The sequence below is a fragment of the Neolamprologus brichardi genome, chromosome 10 (assembly GCF_056152115.1).
Source record: "Neolamprologus brichardi isolate AB-2024 chromosome 10, ASM5615211v1, whole genome shotgun sequence".
In the NCBI taxonomy this organism is placed as follows: domain Eukaryota; kingdom Metazoa; phylum Chordata; class Actinopteri; order Cichliformes; family Cichlidae; genus Neolamprologus; species Neolamprologus brichardi.
The window spans coordinates 8,862,347-8,890,042 of NC_142113.1; the positions used below are offsets into that span (position 1 = coordinate 8,862,347).

At 38.3% G+C, this 27,696-nt stretch overlaps 1 protein-coding gene across 4 annotated transcripts; it reads left to right on the top strand.

Moving 5' to 3' along the window:
• The first annotated feature begins 7,398 nt into the window (after positions 1 to 7,398).
• Positions 7,399 to 27,670, top strand: LOC102783242 (flotillin-2a). Of its 4 annotated transcripts, none has more exons than XM_006799557.3 (11): positions 7,399 to 7,631; positions 10,875 to 10,956; positions 14,011 to 14,101; positions 20,167 to 20,290; positions 20,503 to 20,621; positions 20,748 to 20,861; positions 20,993 to 21,112; positions 21,196 to 21,410; positions 22,158 to 22,341; positions 22,942 to 23,091; positions 24,504 to 27,670. In XM_006799557.3, the coding sequence occupies exons 1-11, from the start codon at positions 7,583 to 7,585 to the stop codon at positions 24,552 to 24,554; spliced, it is 1,299 nt and encodes a 432-aa protein (XP_006799620.1). In that variant the 5' UTR covers positions 7,399 to 7,582; the 3' UTR covers positions 24,555 to 27,670. The 4 variants fall into 4 exon arrangements, with proteins under 4 accessions (XP_006799620.1, XP_006799619.1, XP_006799622.1 ...); XM_006799556.3 differs by lacking the exon at positions 14,011 to 14,101 and adding an exon at positions 14,620 to 14,710; XM_006799558.3 differs by lacking the exons at positions 7,399 to 7,631; positions 10,875 to 10,956 and adding an exon at positions 14,620 to 14,710.
• Positions 27,671 to 27,696: the final 26 nt, after the last annotated feature.

Sequence of the window (27,696 nt, forward strand, 5' to 3'; positions counted from 1 at the left end):
TTCAGTCAATAGTGGACACTAGTTGCACACAAATGTTTTGCTTTGGTAGAAACTTAAACAACTGCGTTAAATCAACACAACTTTTCATATTCAGTAAACCTGTGCATTTTGAGTTCATATTACACAATTAAAACATGTTCAGATGGAGTAAGTTAAGCTCCTGGAATATTTTAATCCTTCACAATTCTGTCATTTTATTTCAACACTATTCAATAACTTTTATCCAAATTCTACTTGGTCCCTTAAATACTACATGTTGTCTTCATATTGCCTACGGTTCAACAAAGTCTAAATTCTGATTACCATAAAAATTGAATGGGTCTACAACAACTACCATCCTCCTATCTTTATCCTAATTGCACGAGGGCTGGGAAATAACTCTAAAGTGATAGGTTACGAGGCAGGGTGCACCCCGAACCGGTCACCAGTCTATCACCTAGAAACAAACAACCATTTACACTTACATTCACGGATAATTTAGAATCATCAATTAACCTAACTCTAACAGCTGCATGACTTTTCACTGTGGCAGGAAACCAGAATACCCAGAGAGAAACCACTGCAAACTAGCCAGACTGTGGACTTGCACCCAGGACCTTCTTACTGTGGAGCAACAGCACTCACCAGCATGCCAACAATGTAGGAAATACAGGGAAGCTATGATTTCCTGTTGAATTTTGTACAGATCTTTAAAGCCTGAGGCAATTGTGTTAAATACATGTAGGATGCTTACGTAAATCCGAGGGCTGGCCCCCTTTTCTTCTCTTTTTTTTTTTTCTTTTTTTCAGTGTGTTCCTCTTTCAATTAAATCTCAATCACAAAAATGTGGCGCTCCGAAATAAGGCTCACACCGTTAATTCATAATTTTCACTCTGTACCACTGCTCCTTATCAGGCTGTGTGAAGCACAGTAAACAATTCAGTTGAGGCCTTGAGCCATAAACAGACATCACTCACAGACATTGTTTTCATAACCAAACTGCTCTAGACCCTGTCCCCTAAATCTACACAAATGCCCTCTGGGTGACATGAAATGCATTTAACCAATTAACCATCAATGGCTTCTTGTTGTTGTAACAAATTCTGTATTTGGAGGTTTGTGTGTAGCATTTTGCGTTTCAGCATAGCATTTGTTAGTAAAGCATTCTTCATTGCAGCAGCGTGTGTGTATCACTCTTCATTGCACAAACATGTATATGTATGTGTGTGTGTGTGGATCACTTCTCAGTGAATTGAATCAGCATTTCGATTTGTGTGCGTGTGTGTGTGTCATTTCTCAGTCAATCAACGAGTGCATATGTGTTCATATGTGTGTTTCTCTTGCTTCTGAGTCAGTGTATGTAGATGTGTGTGTTTGTGTGTGTGTTTGTGTTCATCACTTTCCTGTTCTGGTGTTCTGGGTAAACCAGGGCCTGAAGCGTGCTCTGGGGTCCTGCCCTCCCCCTTTTCAGTCCGTTTGGGTCCATTGGTGCTGCTGCCCAAAGTTCTCTCCATACTGGTTCTGGCCCCAATTGAGGCAGTCCTTTTCTCCAGTGTCCCGCATCTTCTCCTTGTCCAGCTCCTCCTTAACTTGACCCTTTTTGCTTCTGTAGGTCCTTCAGGGTTTGCTCCTGGTGTTGGAGCTTCTCGTCAGGTTTGACAACCTCCTGCTCCAGCAAGCTCCGGCCTGATTTAAAGTCCTGTATCTGGGACTCTAAGCCTGACTGATGGGTTCGATTAGCAGCCAGCTCCTCCTGAGCCATGCTCAGTTTCTGCTCTGATGTCTCGAGCTCTCACTGAGGGCAGAAACCTCAGAGTCTTTTCCGTACATGTCAGATTGAAGTTTATTGATGTTTTCCTTGCTTTGCTCCACGGCCTTCTGCAGCTCTGCTGTTCGGCTCTTCTCAGAGGTCAGCTCCTGACCGAGCCCCGACACCTGTGCCTTCAGCTTATGTTCTTCTGCTGCTTTTGTCCAATCTGAGGTGCCTTCTGACCTCAGTTACTCCTCGTGTCTCTGGCACGCCCTTTTTGCTGCCCGATCCTCCGTGTTGGTCCATCACTGTCCTGCACAGTTTTAATGCAGAGTTGTTAAGGTCAGCATTCTTTTGCTCGGCCTCACTTTTCATCCGGGCTTAATAGGCGTCTCGTCACAGCTCTGTCAGCTGAAGCTGTCTGGAAATCTTCCCCGTGTCGTGAAACGGGCCTTGGATTTAACGTTCTCCGTCTCCGCTGCATGAGATCTTTCCTGCAGCACTGTTGACATTCTCAGGCTGTTGTTGTGGGTCCAGCTGCTGTAGCATTTGGTCAGGGTCACATCAAAGATGGTAGAAGGGAGAGCAAAGATGGTAGAGGGGAGAGCAGGAGTCCAGGTCAGCCTCGGCTTTCCGGGCCGACAAAGCAGCCTGTATTAAGCATAAAGAGAAAAAAACAAAAACAAAACAAAAACAGACGAACAGAAAAATGATGTTGTTTGAAAATAATGTTGTTTTGGCTATGTTATTCAGAGAGGGGCCAGGCTCTGTGTCAGCCTTCTCCCCCCCTTTTTTTTGTTTTTTCTCACTATATAATCAACTCATAACCCACCAAGTTGACAGGACAACACAGGTACACGTTAAAATTCTTAAGATCATGTTTAATAATTCAAAAAAGGAATTTTATTTCATTCAGTAATCTCTTGTATTATTCAGTCACAGGAAAACATGTCACAATTTGACTCTTTTAACCACTAAATTTGTTGTTTCATCACTGGTTTGTGATTTACCAGTGTCTGTCTTTTTGAAGTCAAGTTGTTGTCCTGCAACCCAGAGAGTTTATTTGTTAGTAGTGGATAGACTTTATCATTTAACATCAGGTGTATGTTAAGTTTTGCTGCTTTAAGCTTGCTGGAAAATCTTCACGTGTTCATGAATGTAAGCTGTTTCTTCATTGCGTGTATGTGCGTTTGTGGGTGGGATATTTTAACTTTTTTTCTCAAACAAGGCATTTCTCTAATTGTGTATGTTTTTAATTTTGTTTCCCAAATTTTGATTTCCCACCTTAAATAACAGCATTCCATGTCTTCAGCCAGGAATTAGAGCTTGCTTGTGAGATTCAGGGACACATGGTGCCAAAAACAATTCAGTGAAAAACTTGCCTGAAAATTTCCAGTGATGGTAACCGATAACTGGAGGAGAAGATGTCCTTTAAGCTTCTTTTTCGGGTGGGGACAAAGTGAGAGGTCACACTGTAAAATTTTGAGCCAGAGCTTGGCATGTGTGGCGTCCCAATTTTGTTAATCTATCCTTTTGCTGCTGTACTCAGGTCTCCTGGTTGAGAGAAATCCACCTGTATTAAGAGACTAAAACATTCATTTACTATTTTTCTTAAAACATCCATTTGGTTCATCTACCTAGATTTTACTCTCTCTCTTGGTGCATAGTTCACACAGTCAGGCAGTTGCCTTTTATGGGCATGCAAGTTTCCGGTCACTTACCCCCAGCAGCTGCGAAGCCGTCTCTCCCATATCAAAACTCAGCCAAACATTAAACATTCACCGTAGTCATTCAAAACTTTATTTATAATATTATAATCAGCAAAATCAGCGTTTTAATTACAGGCATGTATCATTGTTTGCAAATCATACTTATAAAACTCAATAACACGCTAAACAGGAAGTCCTCTGTGGGCTTCACAGCAGCCACCTCATTTGCATGTTCACATACTATCTAAAAATAGCTCGCAGCGCTGCAACGCGCTGTCGTCACACACAGCCTCGTTTCACACTCAACTCTCTATTATTTTACAAAGACGTCTTATATTTACAATCACTCTCAGGCCTGAAAGTTTTAGCGCCTACACAATTTTGACAAATTTAAGATAACGGGTCCAACCGAAGAAAGTCCAACTTTTTTGTAATCAATTAACCAGTATCAGACTCTAACTGTATCTGGCCTAATCTCTAAAATCCCTAAGTCAATTTACAGTGCCCAAAAAAGCGCAGATAAGGAGACTCTAACTCCTAGCTTGTTCCAGGATGCCCTGTACCCCACAGTCAAGCCAACTGAACTAACCCTGTTCGCCGACAGGTCAAGGTCGCGCGTCCGCGGCCAGGAGGGAGCGTAACCTCCGGGCTATGCGCCTCTTAGTGGACTCTAACCACCGTTCTAACAAAATTTATAATACTTTTAAACAACAGACAACACCCCAAAACAAGAGTATGACTGAGGCAGATGCAACGTTATGGACATTGGAGACTCTAACTCGCAAAATGACCAACACAGATGCAATCCTTAGACCAATGGAGACTCTAACTCACAAAATGACCAATTCCCTATCCAACTACCTGAGACTCTAACTCAGTATTATTACCTTTACCTGAGACTCTAACTCAGTATTATTACCTTTACCTGAGACTCTAACTCAGTATTTTTACTTGTAACCTTACTTCAAGTTTCAACACTCATGAGATTTTTCATCAACATCAAAACAGGCCTTCACCAGTAATTTCAGTGAGTAGACTTTTAATTTATACAGTCCAATTTGGCACAGTTTGGATTTACATTCAACAGGTTGTGCCTCACCTTTAAATGTGCCGGCTTGCCCACTCACGTCAGACCACTGGCTCGTGCCTGCCCGTTCAACCACCTCGGACCGTCCAAACCTCCAAAACTTCCATCCCAATACCACAGGACGAGCCCCCAAAACTGTTACGGATTCAAATATTGGGAATGGATACAGGAGGAAAACCCAAAATAACCACACTGGTCCGGCCGGGTCAAGTCAAACGATGATTTAATGAACACACGCGTGGGAGATGGACACCATACACAGACAGCATCAGATCTCAAAATGGTGGAGCCTTGATCAAACTCTTATAGCCTCTAGTGGCCCCCACCTAATCATCAGAGCCTAAACATTCTTTCTCACACAGCGCCTAAGCTACGACCTTGGCTCCCTGTTTATCTGCTCCTGATGAAATGGGGCAGTATGCTCTGTTCTCTTCTAATCAGACAAATGAGACGATGACTTTCTGTGAACAGTATGTCTTATAACTCAGCAGTATAATGCATCATAAAACAATATCATTCATTCACAATAAATCAACAGTCTAATGTAATGCAAATCAGTTTACCAAATGTAATAGTTATCACCTTCTTCTAGTTCAGGAGCATAATGCAAACTGAAATTACATAATAATTCACAATCCTTAATTAGGGGTCTAACATGGCATAAAATAATATCATAATCCCACAGTCTCTAACATGTATGACAGCTATATGGAAAACATACCAATGTGAGAAACTTAAAAGTTATTCTAATTAAATGTATCAATAGCAGTTACAAATGAAACCTTAGTGACACTAAGATCAAGCAGCATTATACTTTTACATTAAACCAAAGGTAAACTAGGCCTTTTGAGGAAGCCAGTTCATTTCAGACTGATGAAATAGTATCTTACAATAATACAGTGGAATGTCTTCTTTATTACAAAAAATAAAAAATAAAAATATAACCTTGACAAAGTATTACAGCAGGACTCTGATTTTAAACAGGCAAGCAGGAGGTAACTGTTAGCTGACGGCACTTGGGGGGGGGGGGGGGGGGGGGGGGGGTTAAAATACTCATGAACTCTTGTACTATGAGCATTTGGTCAATTAAGTGATTTCTCGGAGATGATAATCTCAAAGTGCTGGCTGAGCCTGCAACTGTTCAACTTGCCTGTTTTGTTAAACTGTAGTTGAGGTCTCCTCATCATCTTCAAGGTTTTCCTTGCTAACATGCTGAAGAAGTTAGTGAAAACTTTTTCACACTGCATTCCATCTTTTCTACATCACACATTATTCAAGGTGGTTAAGTAAAGTAAAACTTATATTTTACCAATAATGAATCACAGAGACTCATCTAATTGCGATTCCTATCTCTGTTTCCACACAAAGCGGGGCTCCTAATTGATCTCAGAGCAGTAAAAGTAGAGCCAGCGGCACATTGCAACAATGCACAAACAACCATAAACTGCTGCTGGCCATCATTAATGTGAGATAGACACGCCTGTGAAATGAAGCCACTACAATGTCCAGTGGAATCCAAAACAAGCGGCTTCCATCGACAACAACCAACTACAGTCACAAGATGGCAGTGATGTAAAAGATAGATGAAGACAGGCACAGGTTTTATGACAGAGCATGAAAGGAGAGGGTTTTTTTAAATTTTTTAACTTTAGTAGGTTTTTGATGTTTATTTTTAGATTTGACAAGGCAAGCACTGCCTGCTTGTCCTGTTTTTAGTCTTGGTGGTCCTTCAGTATTTCCTTCTCAGTTCTGGTTATTTCCTCTTTGACTTTGTATTTAATTTTCTGTGGTGTCCTGTATTAGCTTTACTTCCTGGTTGCCATTTCCTGATTGTTTCCATTTTGTGTGAAAAGACATGTAATCAGGTCTACAAAGACCTGATTACACGAGAACAGAACTAAAAATCAGACACAAATTTGAAACTTATTGGTTGAAATCATCCTCAGGGGTATGACTGTCAATGGCTAACTGTAATACACAGTACTTTCATGGTTTGAGGCAGCATTTCAGCCAGTGATACTGAGGATCCTGTCAAAACTGATGGAATTATGAATAAAGAAAAGTACTTTTAGATTCTAATGCACTGTGCAATACCAGCCGAAAAGCATCTGCGTGACACTGGCTTAACTTTTCATAATGATGCCAAACACACTGCTATTGCAGTAAAAGAGTAAACGGATACGTGCACAGCAAAAAAACCAAAACAAAACAAAACAAAAAAAAAAACACAGTGGAGCTCTATCAGTCATGGCCTGAGCCTTCCCAGAGCCCAGACCTCAACATAACTCAAGCAGTGTGGGATCATCTTGGCAGAATGGACTAAAAAGCACCCAACATTCAACAGAGATGTAATATAAGGTAAAAATAATTTTACCTTATATACTACAGTATATATTTGCAGATGTTTCAATGACTCACTGCTCTTATCTCTCATTTTCCAAGAGCTTTTTGCACAGTACTGCAAGATTGCAGGGATATATAGAAAGTGCACATATTTTAGAAGGAGAAATGACCAACATAATTTCTTGGTTGGCTTCTGCTCACGTGCCCGGATGTGATATCATGTGACATGGTCACTCATTATGAGTGTTTCTTGCAAATTACAGCGAGTGTTGTTTTGGTTATTTGCGTGAGAAGACATTTAAACAATCACGCCTATACTGTTATGATCCGGAGAGGAGGGGCCCCAAAGAAGGCAGGGAGAGATGTGGTCACGTGAGTCAAGTGGCAGCAAAACAAGCACATAAGTAGAGCAAAGTAACATTCAAAATAAAACCAAATGGCTAATTTAAACCGGTATTCACCAAACAGGTTTGCAAACATGACTTTATTTTGAAAATTTATCAGCGGAAGTACAGTGTCTCACTAAGTATAGCGTGACGCAACTACAAAGTAAAAATCTCCATTTTGAAAAAAGAAAAAAGGAATCGTCGGTAGGGGCGTGAGAGAAATATTTTATAGATAGTGGGAAAAAAGGAGCAAACGGTGTTTCAAAAAAACTAAGTGAGTTTTGTATGCGTCGAAAAGGTGTGGATACACGTTTTTTCTGCTGCTGAAATGGGAAACTGTCATACCGTTGGACCAAACGAGGCCCTTGTGGTTTCAGGTAACGTAAACGCTTCGTGGTCGATGTGTGTTTAGCTGCTTGGCGCTTCAGGGTCGCTGAAGTAGAAGAAACGAAAAAATGTTTAATATAGCCATTATACGAAAAGCAACTAATAGCTTTTATTATGTGTATTATAAAATAGAAAATAACGTGACCTGTAATATCACGGTAAAATCACCATTTGAAGCACTAAAGCGGGCGACAGCCCCGCGATCCGTGCCTCGATGGGAAATCAGACGCATCTCCATGTTTTCTTTTCTCACATGTTGACGGGAGTACATGTATCTGGACAGATAGGTCGAAATTTGTTAATAAGTGGACGAGCCAGCGTGTGTGTCTTTCTGTATTTTCCCCAGATAATTTATATTCTAAGTCCGCCGATTTCCTCTGTTAATACTCTATTATTGCAGTATTTCATCCGATTGCAGTGACGCTTGTTCAAGTACGAATACTAGTTTGTCAAGCAGCCTTTAGATGGTTTTGGTTTCCGCTGTTTATATTTCGGTTTCTACATGTGTGCTCACGAGTCTGGCTTTATATGATCATTTTAGTAAGAGTCAAACTAGCGTAATGTAACAGGGTAGGAACAGGACCACACGAAGCTGGCCTTGATGTTTATTTGCACTGGTGGCTCACTGGTACTCTTGGCCTACAGGACTACAGCAGGATTAATTGAATTATGAGGGAAGGGCTTGTGCACGCTCCTGGATTTGCAGACTGCGTCTGTCATCACTGATGTTTCTAATACCCATAACACAGGGCACACAATATAGTCCTTAAAATTTTAAAAGCTACTGGCCATGTAGAAAACAAAACAAATATTAGAACCAGATAATAATAATTTCATGCATTCGCTATTGATTGTTTGAGAATCCTACTGTAGGTTCAAACTACGGTTTGGGAACGTGTTGCAGGAAAGATGTCCAGCACGCCTCTGTAACTGAAACGTTAAGTGCCGTTTCCTGTCTGATTCTCTTGTGATAAACAAATAACAACTTTGGGATTTTCCATTGTGCAAAAACCAGCATGTAATTCATCACTTCGAGGAATGTTGATTAAGAGCAAAGTTGAGTGGGTGTGAGTTGCACATCCTGATCCTATGACCCGATTAGTCTCGGATGTCGAAAAGAAATAGCTTTGCTGTTTACATGTTTAGGGGCCAAAACACAACGTACTTTTCATGGCCTCAATTGTATATTAATGCCACCATCTCTCCATAGTGTGATTTAGGATATGCATGGCTTTTTGTCAAGAAAACTGAAGCTGGTAAAGGATTAGTGTCATTTATTGACGTGGTTTATTGACTTATTGACTAGAATGAATGCATTAGCAGGATAGTTGTCGCTTCAGCATTCCTCCATAAAATCAGTATGTTGATAATCATGTGACCAGACCAGAGTTACTATAGTTTTGTTTTTTTCCAATTTATTTTTTTATTTTTATTCCATTTTGACTTTTTAAATCAGTTTAGTTTCAGTTTGTTACCAGAGTGGATTTTTTTTGTTTCAGTTCAGTTTTTATTGTGTGAAAATGTTTAGTTTTATTTTAGTTTAATTCGTTTCAGTGCTAGTTTTCGTCTGTTTAGTTATTATTGTATAAAGGGCATATGTCAGAGGCAAGATTTAGGAAAATCAGTACAGGTATTACAGTAAATACACTATTTTTTTGAAAGTCGTTGACTTGCAGTCTTTTACACATCCAAAATATCAATAAACACAGCCAATGACTCGTGTAATAAAATCAATAATAAAAGATAATAGTAATAAAACATGTAATAACATTTTACTAAACTAAAAATGACTAAAACTAAGACTATTTCTCCCTATTTTTTTATTTTAGTTAGATTTAAACATTTACAAAATTGTTTTAGTTTATTTTCTTTTTTCTTTTTTTTAAAAAGTCTAGTTTTTACTTTTTAAGTCAACTAAAATGTTTTTCACATCTAGTTCTAATTTTACTTTAGTTTTAAACTATAAAAATCTTGACCTCTTGTTCAAATTTAATTTAAATTAAATTTTATTTTAAGGTTTTGAGGTAAGAAACAGTAATATTCAGGTAACGTGATGTCCTGTATTGCAGACAAACTTAGTTATGGTATCGCAGTATTCACAGTTTTACCAAGGATAGTGTGTACTTTTTCTGGTTTATGTACACAAGTGCTGAGTTAGGGAAGTATGTGTTAATAAGGATAGTCTACTCCTGGCCATCCTCCCCTTTCTGTCTGTTATCATGTGACAGCTGAGAATGTCACACTAATCACTCATGATTACACCATGAAGCTGAGGCTAGTGAAAGGGGCTGCCTAACCTAACTCAGTCTCATTTGGAAACTCTTGTCAGTGTCATTTTTAGAGGTTAGGAGGGTAATGGCTTATAAAATATTGAAAATAGTTTTATTGGTTCTGCAAACTTACTGATGAGGTGGCTCAACAGGTTATAGTTAATTAAATGAACAACCGCTATCAGAGAAATCACATGCTGCACCACATGTGCAGCATGTCTCTTCATATTTTAGTCATGATTGCTGGATACATTTATATCTTCAAAACAAAAATTTTTTTTTTTATGTAAATGTATTTTCTTGCTCTTAATAAAATATAAACTAACATTCAAGTGAACTAAACAGCAGCCTAGCAGAATTTGGACTTGGACTCTGGTGAGGCAGAATGAGAGAGGTTGTGCTGAAAGGCAAAACGAGAATTATTGCAAAACAGAATGCATCACAATAATGATGATTATTATTGCACAATTAAAACTGGATAATAAGTTTTAATTGTCCTTGGAATCCACAGTTTGTAATAATAACAAACCCACAAAATCAGAAAGAATGGTTCCATGAGGCTGATGTATTTAAATGAGAGGTTGAGTGTTTCACCCTTTACCTGCTTTGTTTTGGAGAACCTTTCTCACGTAGCTGCTGTGGGTGATGTGGTTGGAAGATTGAGAGAAGGGTTTTTGGTTTTCTGTCTTTAAGCTACACATGATCCTGTTTAGAAACTGAGTGCAGAACAGAAAAGTGGGTCACTAATTGATCCTTTTCAAAACAGTGATACTCATTTCGGTTTGCATTAAATTTGCTTCTAGAGTTAGAAGTGTGCATTAGTATGAATTCGGGTGGTTTATGCACAAAGTTTAAAAGAACCCAGACTGGATGTCATATTGAAAAAGTCACATACAACAGCATGTGACCTTTTGCTACATTGATTGCAGCCATGTGATGTGTTTTATATGTGTTGCTCCAAAGGTGGCTGCTGTGGCTCAGATCAGAAGACTTATGTTGTGGGAGGCTGGGCTTGGGGCTGGTGGCTCGTCTCTGACATCCAGAGGTAAGATCTGTCTGTTCTAGCTTTAACCTGAACAAATGTGCTCACAAACTCAATCAGGAAACTTTTAAGATGAGGGTATCTGCAGGTCCCCACAAAAGGTTCTATAATACCTTTATGTCCTTATGGTCATGACTCAAAGTTTTTTAAGAGAACAAACACAAAATAAAGATCTATGAACCATATGAAGAGCCATAATCAAGCAAGTTATGAGATCATTTATAAATATTCATGAATGGTAATAGTTGTATAGGATTTTTTCTACAGGGTTTTGCTGTTCAGAGATCTTTTAAGTTAATAAATTCAAGAGTTAATTTGTTTTCCCACCTTACACTGTGAGTTAATCAGATAATTTCAACAAAGACATGGTGATGTAGTGTACGTCTCCTGTTTATCTAATGAGATTATGTTTGCCTAGACCCCTTTTATTAGGGCACATGCCCCTGTAAGATCTCAGCTTTGCATTTTGAGTAACAAGGGCTTGTGTTTGTATCTATCTATCTATCTATCTATCTATCTATCTATCTATCTATCTATCTATCTATCTATCTATCTATCTATCTATCTATCTATATGTATGTATATATATACATGTGTGTATATATGTATATGTATGTATATATATATATATGTGTGTGTGTGTGTATATATATATATATATATATATATGTGTGTGTATGTATATGTGTGTGTGTGTGTGTATATATATATATATATCTATATATATATATATATATATATATATATATATATATATATATATATATATATAGATATATATAGATATATATAGATATATATAGATATATATATATATATATAAGACTGCAAATGTGCAATAGTTTATCAGTTCAGTCTAGTTTCCTAATAGTTACGTGCAGGCTGTTATTTTAGCCCTAAAACATACTGAGAATGTAGATATTTTATTAAGATTGCTATATTTTGTCTTTTAAGCCATAAATTCCTCAGTAACTGTTAGTGATGCAGCAGTATTGCAGTGACAGTAGGCCAATAGTGAGTTAAGTAAAGATAACAAGTAAAGATCATATAGATTTTTAAGTTTTCTTTGGGCTTGCTCTAAACAACTGTGTTGTCGACTTTGTATTAAAACAGAAGCACTAAAAGAGATTGTGTATGTCCTCATTAGAGTAAGGATTTGGATCAGTTTGAAAGAATGATTGTTAACGGGTAATCATGTGACAATCTCAGATGATCTCTTGTGCAGTAATTCAAAAGTAATTTAATATGATGTAATGTAGTAATGTAATGAATTGCCTCTATAGGAAATAAGTAATGTAATGCATTAATTATCAAAGATGAATAATATATATTGACATCAAATTATATGAAACTATAAAAAAATTAATAAAAAAACTCTGTTTAATTTTGTGCAAGTCATTTTGTAACTTTATTTTATAACGTGTGTGTGTGTGTGTGTGTATGAATAAACATATTCCCATACATATACACACACACAAAACAGAAGACATTATTCAGAGTTTAATGATGAATAAATAAGCTATATGTGGCTAATAGAAACGCTCTAATATTAGAAACTAGTGTTTAACAGATTAGTGAGAATTGCAGCTGAGTATAGTCTGCTTTTTTCCAGCCCCAATGAAGAAGCATTAGTGGAAAGACAAACAGATGTTTCATAATGGTGATCTGAGGGAGAAGTACTAACAATATTTGTAAAACTACTGTAAACTGAAAATTAGCTAAACTCCTGTTCTGAAATAAAAGCCATCAAAGGAAATATAAACCTGCGAGAAGCTACTCACTAATGGTTTCATAATGAGCTACACCAAATTAAATTTGTGCCTCTTTGTTTCTCTGCCAGAAACCGAAAACAAGCTCTTTAGTTGGCTCTTGTTCATATATATTCCATATCAAGAAATAAAAACTGCTCCTTTTGTTTTTGTTCAGACGTCATATGCTGTATAGCATAATCCTGTAAAAAAGCAGCATTGATACATCTTGTCTGTGGAAGTCCTGATATTAACTTTTGTTATATATCTTTTGTTTGCCTGCCTCTTTATTTCAACTTTGCTAACTTGCTTTGCTTTGTGTCATATTGATCTTGCCCTTTCTCAGTCCTTGTGTGCCTCCTTCACACCCATTTCACTATAAGTGCTGCTCATTGGCTCTAGTTGCTAGGAAACATAATAGTTTGACCTTAAAAACAAGATGCAAAAGTTGAAACATGTCTGGATTTATCTCCATTTAGAGTTAAGTAGTCTCAGGAATCCCTTCTTATATTTTTAGTATTCATTTTGATCAGCATTTCACATGCTTCCTCAGATATTAAGAGCAGCAGGGAGGATCTTGTGCCACTCAGAGTAGTAGTCATCATGTCTGCTAACAGCCCTGTGTGCATAAGCCAGTAGCTGGACAGCATTATTATGGTGGTGGTGGTGGTGGAGGACTTCCTGCTTGTGATGCAGTAATCTTGTTAATGTTGAGTTGAGGCTCCTCACTCATTGATCCAGTTGTCTTGGAAAGAAAGGGAGGTGGAGCTGTTCAGCAGAGAGTATATGGTTCCCAGTGTTGCTGCAGTCATCCTCCCATGTCTTTGACTGAAACTGACCCAAACAACTAGGTATGAAAGTAGTGTTTATCATAATACAAGGGTGGTAAGCCTCTTTTATCTGCTCTGAAACATAGTCATATGTAAACAGTTCAGTGTTGAAGCGCGGGATAGGATCGTTTGTAATGGACATTCCTGTGTATTTGTGATGCAAATGTAATCTTAAAGGATCAAGGATCCTGTTAACACTGGCTTGATTCCATTAGTGATGTTGTGTGTTATCACACTTCATTTAAATTGTTTATAACAGCGACTATGACAAAAATTATAGTTTTAAAAGCGGTATCATCAGCAGCACATCATATGTAAAACAGGCTTAAAACCAGCAAAGCAGAAGGGCAAGTCTTGTGTTTTGCCCCTTCTCTCTTTTCTCTGCCTCTTGACCTTGGCTACTGATATTCCTAACAGCTGTTGTCCAACTTACTGTTTTGCCTTTGCTATCCCCGCTGCCTGCCTGCCTGCCTACGTAGAATGTCTCTGGAGGTTATGACCATCCTCTGTCGCTGTGAGAATATCGAAACCTCGGAGGGTGTACCCCTGGATGTGACAGGGGTGGCTCAGGTAATGCATTTCAGAAGGCTGGGGGAAAAAAAAGAAAAAAGGAAAAAAAAAAAAAGCAGTGGCTGGTGTTTGAGGCCGAAGGAAGACAAAAGGTGATGGTTCAGCTAATCGGCTAACATTGTCTGTGTGTTTTCATCCTCTTTTCTTCTTTCTTCTGCAGTCAGAGGAGACAGTCAGCTGTTAATAACTTTGCTATAATGCTGTGCTCTGAGTCACCTTCAGCAACGGGGCCTCTAAATGAATGCTATAGAAATTAAAAAGAGGATATCAGAAGTCCAGAGACCAATCACAACTAATATAATAAGGCTAATTTTTAAATTAAATGCAACTCCTTAATGCAAAATCGATTGGATTGTGGATGGCATCTCATTTTGCTCCGTTGTTAGTGATCTGGAGTCCTTGGGTGAATGGTTTCACTTTGTCTTGTTTTTCTTTTCTTGTGTTCTGTCCCTTCCCCTCATTTGCTTTCCCTGAGAACATGTCAATTTTTATTTTATATTTTTCCACATTCTTCACAGGATAACGCTTGAGATTATGACCCTGCAGCCCAAGTGTGAGGATGTAGAGACAGCGGAGGGTGTAGCTATTACTGTCACTGGGGTGGCTCAGGTAAATCACCACACATTTTTGGGACTCCCAGTTCAGATTTCACTAACCCCTCCCTCCCTTTCTCTGGCATCAGCCTCTAATCACAGCTGAGGTGGTATTTCATACAGGGGTCTCAAGTGCGTATGTGTAACATAATCTGACCAAGCTGGAGTCGAATTGATAATAGCACTGTGTCAAATGCTTCCTTATTTATTTTTCTAAAACCATAGGCAATATTATACAACTTCAGCTGGTATTCTGTGTCCGAGTCTTCAAACTTGATTTTCTGATTTGTAATTTGTCACCCCACTGCTCCCTGCAGCAGTACACCCCCACCAATTTCCTATGCTGATGACACAATGTTATTTTCAGTCTTTCAGTGAATTAGCATGGCACACAAAAATGGGTCTATGAAAAGCCTAATTGGTGTTTTGCGGTCAATCTCAGTATATTATGTTATTTTTTATGCTGTTTATTTCTGCTTTTTTTTTTTTTTAATGATTCAGTTCTGGGTCTGTCACATTGTTGTTTAAAATTCACAGACGCTAAAGAATAACTTGGGTAGTCACAATACCAAAACATCTGAGAAGCAGTGTATCATATGTTGGATCCATATTATAACACTAGGTGTCACTGGAATTTGCAGGGGAGTTTTTAAATAGTCATCTTCTTGCGCACCTCCAGACTTCTTCCAGTGCAGCTGCTATTCTCAAATCTCTCTCAAAAACTACTCATGCTATGGCCTTCAACTGGGTCGGAATTTTCTCCAGGACCCAGATTGACTACTTTTTCTTTTCAAATATTCATCTATTGCTATTATGTGCTGCGTTGTCTCACTCGCAAGCATGACTACGTCATTTTTTCTTCTTCTTCATTTTTTTGCCTACATGTAGAGGGTGACTTTGCTTCTTAGCAATAAAATTAGAATGGTCAGGGGTTAAAGTGAGATTCAGCAGGTGGTGCGAACCCTAAAATCAGTTGTAATGGCTCAGTGTGGGCAAAAGAAACATAACTCGCAATAATTTCTATTGAGAGCTCCAGTAGATAATGTACAGGCTGTGATCAGCTGACCTGCTGCTCTAGATTTACACAAGTGAATTCTACAAGATGTAAGCAGATGTTTCATGAATTATCCTGGCGGATTTCCATCCTCTACACCAGGGGTCAGCAACCTTTAAGACCCAAAGAGCCATTTGGACCTGGTTTCCACACAAAAGAAAACACTGGGAGCCGCAAATACTTTTTGACATCTAAAATTAAGATGATACTGTATATATTGTTTTTTACCTTTATGCTTTGTGTGAACAACTAAGGTGTGTTGCTTATGAAATCCACATTTTATCTACATTTTATTTATGTAATTAACACATTTTGAACACAGCTGAACTAAAATGATCCATGTAGCAAACAAAAACTATTGTGAGCCTCCACCCTTATATCGCCTTTGGGCTTTTGGAGCCTTGACCTGACTTAAAAAATAATTGGAAAAAAAGCACTATGCTGCTAAAAAAAAAAGAAAAATAGATATTTGCAAAATTCTGCCTAAATATGTATTTTACCAGGTTAAGGTGTGTGGCGGGGCGTTGTCTGCAGTGCCGCTGCAAGGGAGGCGGACGCACCTGAGCGGCACCCGCAATCATGCCTCGCCGCCTTAACGTCTGTGCCATCTATGCTGTTGTTGGTGTATGTCGGGCTGTGAGCTGAAAAGCTACAGCCGGCTGTATGCGTACAGCAACCGTGTATGAAAAGTGGCCAATAAAGAGATGCTGAAAACCATGTTCATGCAAACATCGTCGGGTCTGCCGTGATATGTTTACAATGGGACTTCTGCTCCTGAACCTCTGCGCATATCCCATATGCGCACAGCGTCTTCAAATCGGGGCTGTACGAAGTCACTTTCATCTTTACGCAGGACTGTAAGCTGTCATCTGTGAGGCGTGAGCGGTGTTTGTTTTTAACATAGTTCACGGTGGAGAACAGCTGCTGACATAATGTGGATCCGAAGATCCATAATTGGCCTACCTGGAGTTGAAAGTCTCGATAAATGCACGCCGTTTTGGCGGGTACACCGGCTTCCGTGAGTGGGACGCTTATTTAGAGCGATGAAAAAAATAATAAAATATAATTTTATTTTTATATTTCAATATCACAGTAATCTTCCAATTTAGAAGTACAAGTTAAAAAAAAAGAACTAACATAAGTAAAATACACTTCAGCTAAATACTTCTAATTTATTTTCCCAAACCACACGAGCCGCAGTATAAGGACTAAAGAGCCGCAGGTTGCCGACCCCTGGTGCCCTCCTAAAAATCGTACTGCACATCAGGATAACAGTGACTTCAGCGATACCAAGGCTACAAGACCGATAGTTCAGCATTGCCTCTACATGTGCCTGATGCTGATTGGCACTGTTTGTAGTGAAAATAGAAGCAAACTGTCTTATCCTCTGCAATTGTCTCTTTGTTACTAGAAGAAGAAAAGGAGGAGTAGCGGGGCTACATGCTGACTTTTTAACTAATAGCTCCTTTATGCCCTATGCCTTTTAGGTCTACCATTGCAAACTTTAGCAGCACCATTTAAATCAACATTTCACATTATTTTTGCTGTCTTAAATGTATTACTTAAAGCTACTTTGAGCTGCTCATTTATTCACAAGTGAAGGTTTTACTTGCAGAGCAGCATGTACAGGATTTTTCTTTCCCCAGTTTATGATGGCAAAAACTTATTGTTGACTCTTCACTCTAATCATTCTTTGCTTATTCAAACCAATTCTAACTGCGCCCTGGTGTGTCAGCTTATGATCATTCAAAAATAGTAGAGAATAGTTGCATTGGTGAACTAATTATTTCGTGTAACACAAAGCAAACCTCATAACCTCACTTAAAGCAGTGCATGAAGTAAAGTAAGCACAATACTGCACAGCTGCTTTCATTCTGTCAGTTATATTAATTCCACAGATGCTGAAGTACAAATCAAAACCAGGCAGCGCTCCCTGGCCTTGGACTTTGCCTACAAACAGAGTCAAGACTCCAGAATGTCTTATTTTGCCTTCTAGATACTTTTTAGCACAAATGTTGACTGAGTTCTAATTTGTAATAGAAAGTAATTATTTTCTGGATTTTCTGTTTAAGAAAATGTACGTATCATCACAGTGTTTTGTGCATTTCCATATCTTGCTCCTAATTACTTCCTGATTTTTTTTTTCTGCCGCATGCCATTAGTTCTTTTGTTTAAATGATGACGCCTCATTATCAGTTCTCTGTTTTGACCACCATTTTGCCACTGTATGTTCCTCTTCTCTGTGTTTTTCTACATGTGTGCTGACAATGAGGCCACTGTCTGGAGTTGAAAACCCCCCACTTTCACACAGTTTACTTCGAGCTGACTCATAATGGTGTCCGTCAGATTGGTCCAGTCTAAGCCAAAGCCACTGTGAAATTTGTGTCCCATGGTAACAGCAAAGTCTTTCCTAATTCAAAGAGACAAATGAATTAGGCTTGGTGGGAGACATCCATTTAAAGGAAATGAGCAGAATTTCAATCTAGGATGTGCATTTCATTTCTGTATTGAATTCTTCAATCATATTTTGCCTTGTTACTTTAGGTAGGACTGCTTTTTGAATCCTTCGATAACTTAATAGTCAATTTGCACTGGAAGGACCTAACAAATTTTAAAAAACAAAACTGTCTACTGAGATTTTTTTCTGTACAGTCTGTGCATTTAGAGGAGGCAGGAGGAAGGGTGGTGTTACAAGTTGGAGTGGGGCTAGGTAGCAGATTAAGAGCTCAGGGCAACAAATGAAAATTGTTGAAGTCTTTATTCCAATGTCAGCCGTTGCACAGCGCCCCCTGCTGTCTGTTAGAGCTTTCCTTGGCTGTCTTGTGGCCTTTTCTCTTTTCTGGAAGTGACGACAGTCTTTCCTGACTTTGTGTTGCCCTTATTTCTGTTATGAGTGCATGTTGTAAAACATACCCATGTGCAGACCTCTCGCCTAAGGACCCAGCTCACTCTTTTTTTTTTCTTACAGCTCTGATGGACAACAATTTTATCCCAAACCTTTTTAACCCATTTTTGATTACATGACTGTCTGTTTGTAAATGATCTCTCTTTCTATCACTGACTGTTTCTATCTTTTAAACCTCAGGTCAGTGACATTCATTTTTCTTTGTTTCTTTCTTGTTGGTTTTTTTTTTTTAAATGTTACGTGTCCATCATATTTTTCTCCCCTGTTTATTTCTATATATTTGAATTAACCTGTGCAACACTGATGTGAAAATCTAAGTCCCTGCATTTAAGAAGAGCAAAAAATCTAAAAGCAGAATACTGACTTCATCTGACATTAGACGGCCATGTATTCTTTAAAAGCCATAATAACATTTCCAAAATACTTTTATTGAAAATGGAGAGATGCTGTAAAAAATTATTTACTCCCTTCCCAATTTCTTAGATTTTTGCATCTTTATCATGCTGACATGTTTCAGATCGTCAAACAAATTTTAATATTAGGCAAATATAACTCGAGAATGAGACAACATGAGATTTTCAAACTGGTACCAAAGGTCCATCTACTAAAAATCAGAGGTCAAGTTTTCTCAAAATCTTGTGAATGTAATAAATTGAGAATGATGTCACCTGTGATTTTCAAAATGATGAGAAAGGTGAATGTAGTAGGAGGCTGACAGGTAGCACTGGCAGCCAGCAGCATTTTTAAATGATTTCATTTATTAAAGGAAAAAACTTATCAAAACAACCTGGCCCTATGTGAAAAATGTATCTCAGGGTAAGACAGGGTATCTTTGTCTAATATTGAAATTGGTTTGATCTGAAACATGTTAAAATATATATATATATATATATATATATATATATATATATATATATATATATATATATATATATATATATATCGTGTGGATCGCCTTTACCCAAAGGCAAACTAAGAAAGTATTGTTGAACATTTGTTTGGCCATGTCATTGATGGCTGACAGTTTTGGCTTCCTCTTTTAGGTGGGCTGACAGCATACAAGATGTTCTTCAAACATTTTGCTGATTACTATGTCCATAGTTCTTTTCATGTGTAAAAAGCATAATGACATAGATACATCCAACACATACTGGCATAATAATAATAATAACCGTTATTATTATTATTATTATTATTATTATTATTATTATTATTATTATCAGTTGTTATTATTATTATTATTATTATTATTATCAGTTGTTATTATTATTATTATTATTGATATTATTGTGAATTTTAGGCTTTGTAATTTCCACTCTTTGCATTACTGATGCAGTGAAGGTGAACAGAAAAAAATACATTCTAAGTAAAAGGATTTTAAAAAATCTTTGTATAATATTAAAAGCTAGTATGTGTTGTCCTTCTGTGTGCCACACCTGTGGGTTGTGCCTGTCTTTCTGTATTCACAAAGACAGGCACAATGAATGATGTTCTCTGTCCATGTTGGCGTTAGGTGAAGGTGATGACTGAAAAAGAACTGCTCGGTTATGCCTGCGAACAGTTCCTGGGAAAGTCAGTCATTGAGATCAAGAGTGTTATCCTGCAGACCCTAGAGGGTCACCTGCGTGCTATCCTTGGTGGGTAGCTTCTCCAATTCATATGGTGACTCTGTGGTGTTTTCTTGCTTTTTGTTCTTTTTGGTATCTGCGCAATATGACTATGACAGTGATTGGAGGATTTTTTTTCCCTCTTGACATATTGGCACTATTTGTCAGTGTGTTTGGTTTTATTCAAATGTATTACAGGACCATGATTTTTGAGGCACTAAACACACTGACCGATCTTCCAGGCACGCTAACTGTTGAGCAGATTTACCAAGACAGAGACAAATTTGCCTCCTTGGTACGAGAGGTGGCAGCACCTGATGTTGGCCGCATGGGTATCGAGATTCTCAGCTTCACCATCAAGGTATAAGAAAGAGAAAGTCAAGTTCATGTTATTCTGACTCTTTTTCAAATATTTGTTTGTTTTTTAATTTCATTAGGTTAACTGCCTAGAACTGTGTACATTAGTGTTAACCTTTCTTCCTTAAAGGATGTATATGATAAAGTGGACTATCTGAGCTCGCTGGGTAAAACTCAGACAGCTGCAGTACAGAGGGATGCAGACATCGGAGTAGCAGAGGCAGAGAGAGATGCTGGCATTAGGGTAAGAAAAGCTTTAAGACGAAGTTAAAACTTCTATCATCTATTGTTAATGGCTATTATTACATTAAGAAACCACCATACAGCACCTGATCCATCTCCCTGTCATTAGTTGTTGCACTCTGTCTTTTACAGGAAGCTGAATGTAAGAAAGAAATGATGGATGTCAAGTTCATCGCAGACACCAAAATGGCTGACTCCAAAAGAGAGCTGGAAATGCAGAAAGCTTCTTTCAATCAGGAAGTGAACACAAAGGTATGAAGTTGTGTTTGTTGGGTTGAATGTGTCAGCAACAATTGTGAAAGTTTACCCTTTTAAAAAACTTCCTGCTTCTGTAGAAAGCTGAGGCTCAACTGGCATATGAGCTACAGGCAGCTAAAGAGCAACAGAAGATCCGTCTGGAGGAGATAGAAATTGAGGTGGTGCAGAGGAAAAAACAGATCAAAATTGAGGAAAAGGAGATTGAACGCACTGAAAAGGAGCTCATCGCTACTGTGAAGAGACCTGCCGAGGCAGAAGCCTACAAGATGCAGCAGCTGGCTGAAGGCCAGAAGTGAGTACTTTGCTGACAAATCCTCTTATCAGTCAAAAAGAAATCACTTTCAGTGAGAGGGGGAAAATGTTAAAGGGCTATTTCATTTATTTCTTAACTGAGTCATAGTGGTTCGCTATATTTAAAGACATTTTTTAACCATATAATGTTCAGTCTCTGTAGGCATAATTGAATAACTCACCACTGTTTAAATAATGCTTAGTGTGCAAAATATGTAATACATATATGTAAAACATAATATGGGCTACTCTTGCTTGTGCTGTTATTGGTCCATCAGCCGGTCATGCAGAAGACAAAGTTATAACCTACAAGAATTGAACTGAACCTGAGTGTTAAAAACAGTGAAATGTCTACTGCAGCCACTGTTTCTGCTTTTCATGCTGTATTTTTAATCTTTGAACATTTTTTTCACACTTCTCCCATTCCTATTGAAATCTGCTGTTGCTCCCTTCCCTAAAGCAGAGCAGCTGATTAGTTGGACAGTGGGCCCAATCTTTATCAATATCTGAAATTATTGTGTTTTTCTAATGCTAAAAAAATGCTACATATAGCTCAGCACCCAAGAAACATCATAGTAATATTAATTATACTGCTATTTATTATTCATTCTCACATATACCACGTGTAATGTGTAATGCCTGTTTATGTCTGCATGTCAAAGGTCGTGTGTCTATTAGTAATGAGATATTGGTTATGTAAACCATTAAATAATTATTTTGCTGTCCCTCTAACACTGATATCTGTCAGGATGAAGAAGGTGCTGACAGCACAGGCAGAGGCTGAGAAGATCCGCTGTATTGGTGAGGCAGAGGCTGCCTCCATTGAAGCTGTGGGGAAGGCAGAAGCTGAGAAGATGAGGCTGAAGGCCGAAGCCTACCAGCAGTACGGCGATGCTGCCAAGACCGCCTTAGTCCTGGAGGCTCTACCCAAGGTTTGTGATACAGATTTATAAAACAGTGCCATTTGTGGATTTTTGTTTAGTGTTTTTTGTTTGTTTTGTTTTTTACAGTGTCTACACCATAAGAGCTTTGAGTACCAAAGTGATTTTATGAACTTTTTCAGACTGTTTAGCAGATTGGACTGGCAGCTTCTCTGGTCTCTGTGATCAAGATTATGACTTTTTCAGAGTGGACTGCTTGGATAGCAGGACAGCCTCTAATATTTTTGTTTCATCACAATTCAGTTATGAGGAAGAAATTGTAGACATATGGTTTCTGGGTTTTTTTTCTTTGTGATATAAACCATTAACAAGCAGCTCAACTTCAGGATTAGTTTTAGAACCATTACACAATTATAACTAACATTTCTGTCTTACAAATGCTAGAGAAGCATTAATTGTCTCACATGTACTGTCTTTCTCTGATAACTTTGAACATAGACTTTGTTAAACATTTAGCATTTTTACTGAACAGAGCTGCAAAGGGTTTGATCTGTTTTTATCACATGATTACTGTCTTGGAAAAAAAAAAATAAAAAAATCAGTCCTCAGTTATTGAAGGTCTCAAACTGGTATTCACACTGTTTTTTCCAGATTGCTGGTAAAGTGGCTGCACCTCTGTCCAAGACCAATGAGATTGTCATCCTGAGTGGAGAAGGCAGCCGTGTAACTGGTGAAGTGAACCGTCTATTAGCTGAACTCCCGGTCTCAGTCAATGCCCTCACTGGGGTGGATCTCACCAAGGTAAGAAGGCACTATACTGTTCAGAGCTCTCTGCTGAATATGAAACATAGTACAGAGCTTTTTTCTCCCCCTTCTGTCAATGAAAGTAATTACACAAACACACTTACCATATGTTTATGATGGGTGTAGCCAATAAGGAAAAGTTAAACCACTAAGTAATCTGCGTTTTTAAGTGTTATAAGTTTTTCTGTCATACTTCGAGTTGCTGTCTGTCTCCATTGCAATCACTAATTGCCTTTTCAGGCAAACATATTTATAAATTATGACATTGGCTTGTTGGGTCCATAAGCCTGCAGTTAGATCCCGAGAGACTTAATCACCATATGTGGGTTTGTTTTGAAAGGGCTTTGGTGCAGCAAAAAGTCACTTTTTTTGTTTACTGCTATATGTCATCTTTATGGTTAGTTGTATATTTGGTTAATGATTGCTTATAAATAAAGAAAGTCTCTGAATACTTCTGGTTAGACATAAATATTTTTTCTCCCCATCTGCAAGCTGCAATTTCCATGCTGTCAGCTCATTATTCTCTTCTTAAGAGACTTCCCAAAAATGTAGCACAGGAATGCTGTGCTGTTTAGGAACCGTCTGGGAAATCAAATGGAGAATTTCACCACCCACATATGAACAAACTCTGACAGTTATTACTAAACACTGAAACTCTTGTTGTGTAAATAAGCAACACTTTGTTAACACAGCCAGAGTTGTATTTTTAGCTTGTTCAGTGGTTCTCGAAGTAAGAGAAATCAAGGCAGCTTTAAGAAGCAACAGATGCACTGTACTGTAGTTATTAACACTTTACATCCTTTTTAAAATTACTTTTGTTTATTCGCGTTACAGACACAATGAATATATTTATAATGAATTTCTGGAGCAGGACCACACCTCATACATGCCCCTTTCAGTTCTCTGTCTAGATATGAACCCCTGCACTGCACGCTGTTTGCGCTCGTTTTCACGCCCCCCCCCCCCCCCCCCCCCCCCTCCCCCTGCCTTTCCAATTTATTCTCATTAGTACATGAGGATCTGCCGCCGCCAATCCCCACTGAGGCCTTCCCCAAACCGCAGCCTCAGTTCATGCTCACTCCATCTGCTAGTATCTACTAGAAATGCTGTCAAACTTAATTGAAGATGTGGTCTCAGCTAGTTAATTCTTTGTGACTACATTTTTTTGTAATTATTTTGTAATATTTTTAGACATACTCAAATTAAGTGTTCATATTTGATGTGTGAATCTGTACTGATGAGTTAAATGTCAGTGACTTCCTCTGAAATCCTTTTTTCTAATTAAGACCTCATCATGTCTAAGGGAACAGTTGCTATGACAGATGAATATAATGTACAGCTGTGCTGTGTGAGCATGACAGATGTCTATTAAACACTGTTCCAATGTGCTAATCATTGTGATCACACAGATACCTCTGCTCCAGAAGATGACCACCCCACAGAGCCAAGCAGCCTTCTGATGAAGCAGGCCTGGGACTCGTTATTCTCAATCATTTGCTGTGTATCTGCCTCAAGCATGAAAACTTTGTTTAGCCCATGACCCATTATGCAACTGCCTTTGACCAGAAACACTTGACACCAAATCAGAGGTTTTTTATATTTTTAAGAGGTTTTTAATTTTCTAAAGGTGAAAATAATGGGGCCTTACCTCTGAAAGATCAGATTGTATGTATTTTCTGTTGTTTTTAGTTCTTGTTTTAAACACGTTCACCCTTAATATTCTGCACTAGTTAGCCAGGATTATATGCTGCAGTTCTTCGCAGTCCTACTAAATCCTTCATAGTTTAAAAAAGTCCAGATGCAAAGTAGGCGAGAGAAATTCAGACACGGAGAACTAATCAGAATACTGTACTCCTCTCCAGAGCTTTCTAAGTATATGCCTGGAATTCATGCATATGTTCCTGTCTGATGTGTTGACATTCATTGATGATTGGAAATGGAGCAATAGGTGCTCCTGCCTCTTAATTCCACAGTCATTCAATGCTCAGTTGTTGAAGTAGTTTGCAGTAGACTGAACAGAGTGTGTAATTCCCTCTTTGCTTTTAAACAGACTTCTTAAAGATTAGCGTGATAGATCTTCAAACTATTGTTGTACTCACCGTGATTATATAGATACAATGACACGTTACCTGTTACCAGTCACTTGTATGATAAGGCTTACCTCGCAGGATGTTATGTTGTCTGTCTTCTTACTCCTATGTGCAGTGCCTGTTCACCACTCAAGTGCCCAAACCAGACGAAAGCGGTTTGGCTTTAGTTGGATTTCTGTCTGACTGTATCACTGTTATAGATGAATGTTGTTTGTTCTATGCGTATACTGACAGCAGTGCTCCCGCTTCTCTTTTGTCACGTGTTTGGACATGTCAGCATAAAACAAAGCCATATTTGGAAATGATTAGCCCAAACAGTGACCCTGCATGCCCACCAAGGCTACTGAACAGTTCTGTATTACCTCAAATGGCATGTGGTGGACATTCAGGGTCTGAGCTTTTTTTGTGTGTGTGTGTGTGTAATTTCTTTTGTCCTGTTCCCCCGCCTCGGATAAACTGTTAGTCTTGCTAACATATTTCCCAGATGTCACTTGTGTGATTGTGTTATTTGTAATTTAAGGAGAAACTCCACAGTGATGAAGGAAAAGCATCGTCGCTCTGACCTCTGTGGGTTAAGTTTCCAGTGCACCTAGTCTGTGATGACAAAGCAGGAATGTTACAGTCAGTTACAAGTCGGGAAACAAGCAGGTGATTTGATTGTAAACACTGTAGGCAGTGTTTGTGCTCAGGTTTGTTCTCAGTTTGATGAAAGCAAAGTGAAGTTCATGTTGGGGTCTGAGCAGCTGGATCTGTAGCTGTTTCTGCTGCTGCATGTCAAAGTAAAACATGATTTTATTTTCATGTCAGATTTCTACTGTAGTCTGTTACTGTGATAGAAAATGAAACATTTCTTTAAACATGTTCCGATCTTGGCAAGTTCTGCGCAACCTTGAGATGATAAACAATTAAGAGTTTCACAGGTTTAATCATTGCTTGTAGATTTGGTTACCCTGTTGTAAGGTTATATAAATTCATTCACCTTTATACAAAAGTCAGTGTTCAAAGTAATTGTTCAGTATCAGAAGTTTTGACATGTACTTGCAAGTTTCAACCTCTAGATGGCAGAATCTTAGCATGATTTGAGTCTCAGTGAGTCCTTTGTTGCTACATGTCCTAAATCTAAATGTACTTTTATACCATCCTTCTCTGCTTTCCCAAACCAGCTTATTGTGCACAGCTGGCCTGCCGACCTCTGAATTAATTTTGTGCCTCTCATAAACAATATTGTGAACATTCATTAACCACTTTTCCAAATCTGTGACCATAATGGGTTTTTTTTAAATTGCCAGTGATCATTTATCGTACTGTTTCTCTTCTCTGTGAAATAAACACCGTCCATGTGGCTCTTTTGGTCTGTGGCAAATTTCATCTTGTTTCTGTTTTTTCCCACATTAATGTTACAGTTCCACCTGTTGTTAAAGTGTTGTATTTGTGCCTGAAACACAGTTATGGTGAACCTTTTGATGTTTAATGTTTCTACTGTGAGAAGCCGCTGTTTACCGATACAGGTCATTCAGACCTGTCAAAGATCAGCTGATAATGAATTCACTGTCCCGTTTGAAGCCGGAGTGCAGATTTCACTGCAGTGTGGATGAGTGAGAGTCGTCATTTTAATTCAGCTGGACAGCAGATGACTGGCAGTTTTCTTCTCCACTCAGGCGCGACACTGCCTCTTACTGCTGGTCATACGGCCAAATGTGGCTGATCATGAAAATTTCCAAAATTTCACCAAAAGTACTCACCTAAAAGTAGAATGTCTTTTATTTTATGTCTGCTTCAGTCAGCAGGTAACGGAGGTGTTACATGCAAGTTGCCGTTGAAAGTCATATCATTGTAACATTTACCAACGGCACCATTTCTGTCTGCATAAGACATTGTATCTGAACAAAATGGTTAACAACTTCTTATTCTTTGCATTGCTCCTTTTATTTAGACAGAATTCTGTACACAGTGCCTTTGTTGAATAATGTTGGTCTACTTAAATGTGCAGATAGTTGAATACCATTCATACACTTGGAAATACTGACGGGATGATTTGTTATACTTTTGTTTTAGATTGTTCAAACTCTATTATACCTGTACTTTAACATCTATCCTACTAATGTATATTGGAACACACACAAGTATATATGTATGTATTTAGATGATAAATGAAACATTCTAGCATTATTCTTTTGTAACCTGGACCTCTTGAAGGTCATTCATTATTTTGGCCAGCAAATGTAGGATATGATACCTACATTTGCTTTGTCTTATCAATGTAGTGGCAACCTCTGAGTAGCATTTGAGAGGAGAATGACCAAACATTATGCCTTAACTCCTGTCTTCATGTGAAACATGTCCATCTGTCAGAGATAAAATGTAACTTCTATAAAATGATATTGTGAATATATTTCTCATGGTCTTGGATCCAGCATGGCATTTTAAGCATGTGTCCATGTTATTCTGCGTTGTGTTCCACGCTCTAAATAAATGTTTTACCACTTCCTGTTGACCTCACTGTCTCAGTTAA

What these genes read in the sequence shown, in the direction of transcription:
- LOC102783242 (XM_006799557.3), top strand. Translation starts at nt 7,583, where the DNA reads ATGGGAAACTGTCATACCGTTGGACCAAACGAGGCCCTTGTGGTTTCA. An exon ending in CGAGGCCCTTGTGGTTTCAG is followed by an intron (nt 7,632 to 10,874) that starts GTAACGTAAACG and finishes GTTGCTCCAAAG; the next exon opens with GTGGCTGCTGTGGCTCAGAT. An exon ending in AGAGAGATGCTGGCATTAGG is followed by an intron (nt 20,862 to 20,992) that starts GTAAGAAAAGCT and finishes TGTCTTTTACAG; the next exon opens with GAAGCTGAATGTAAGAAAGA.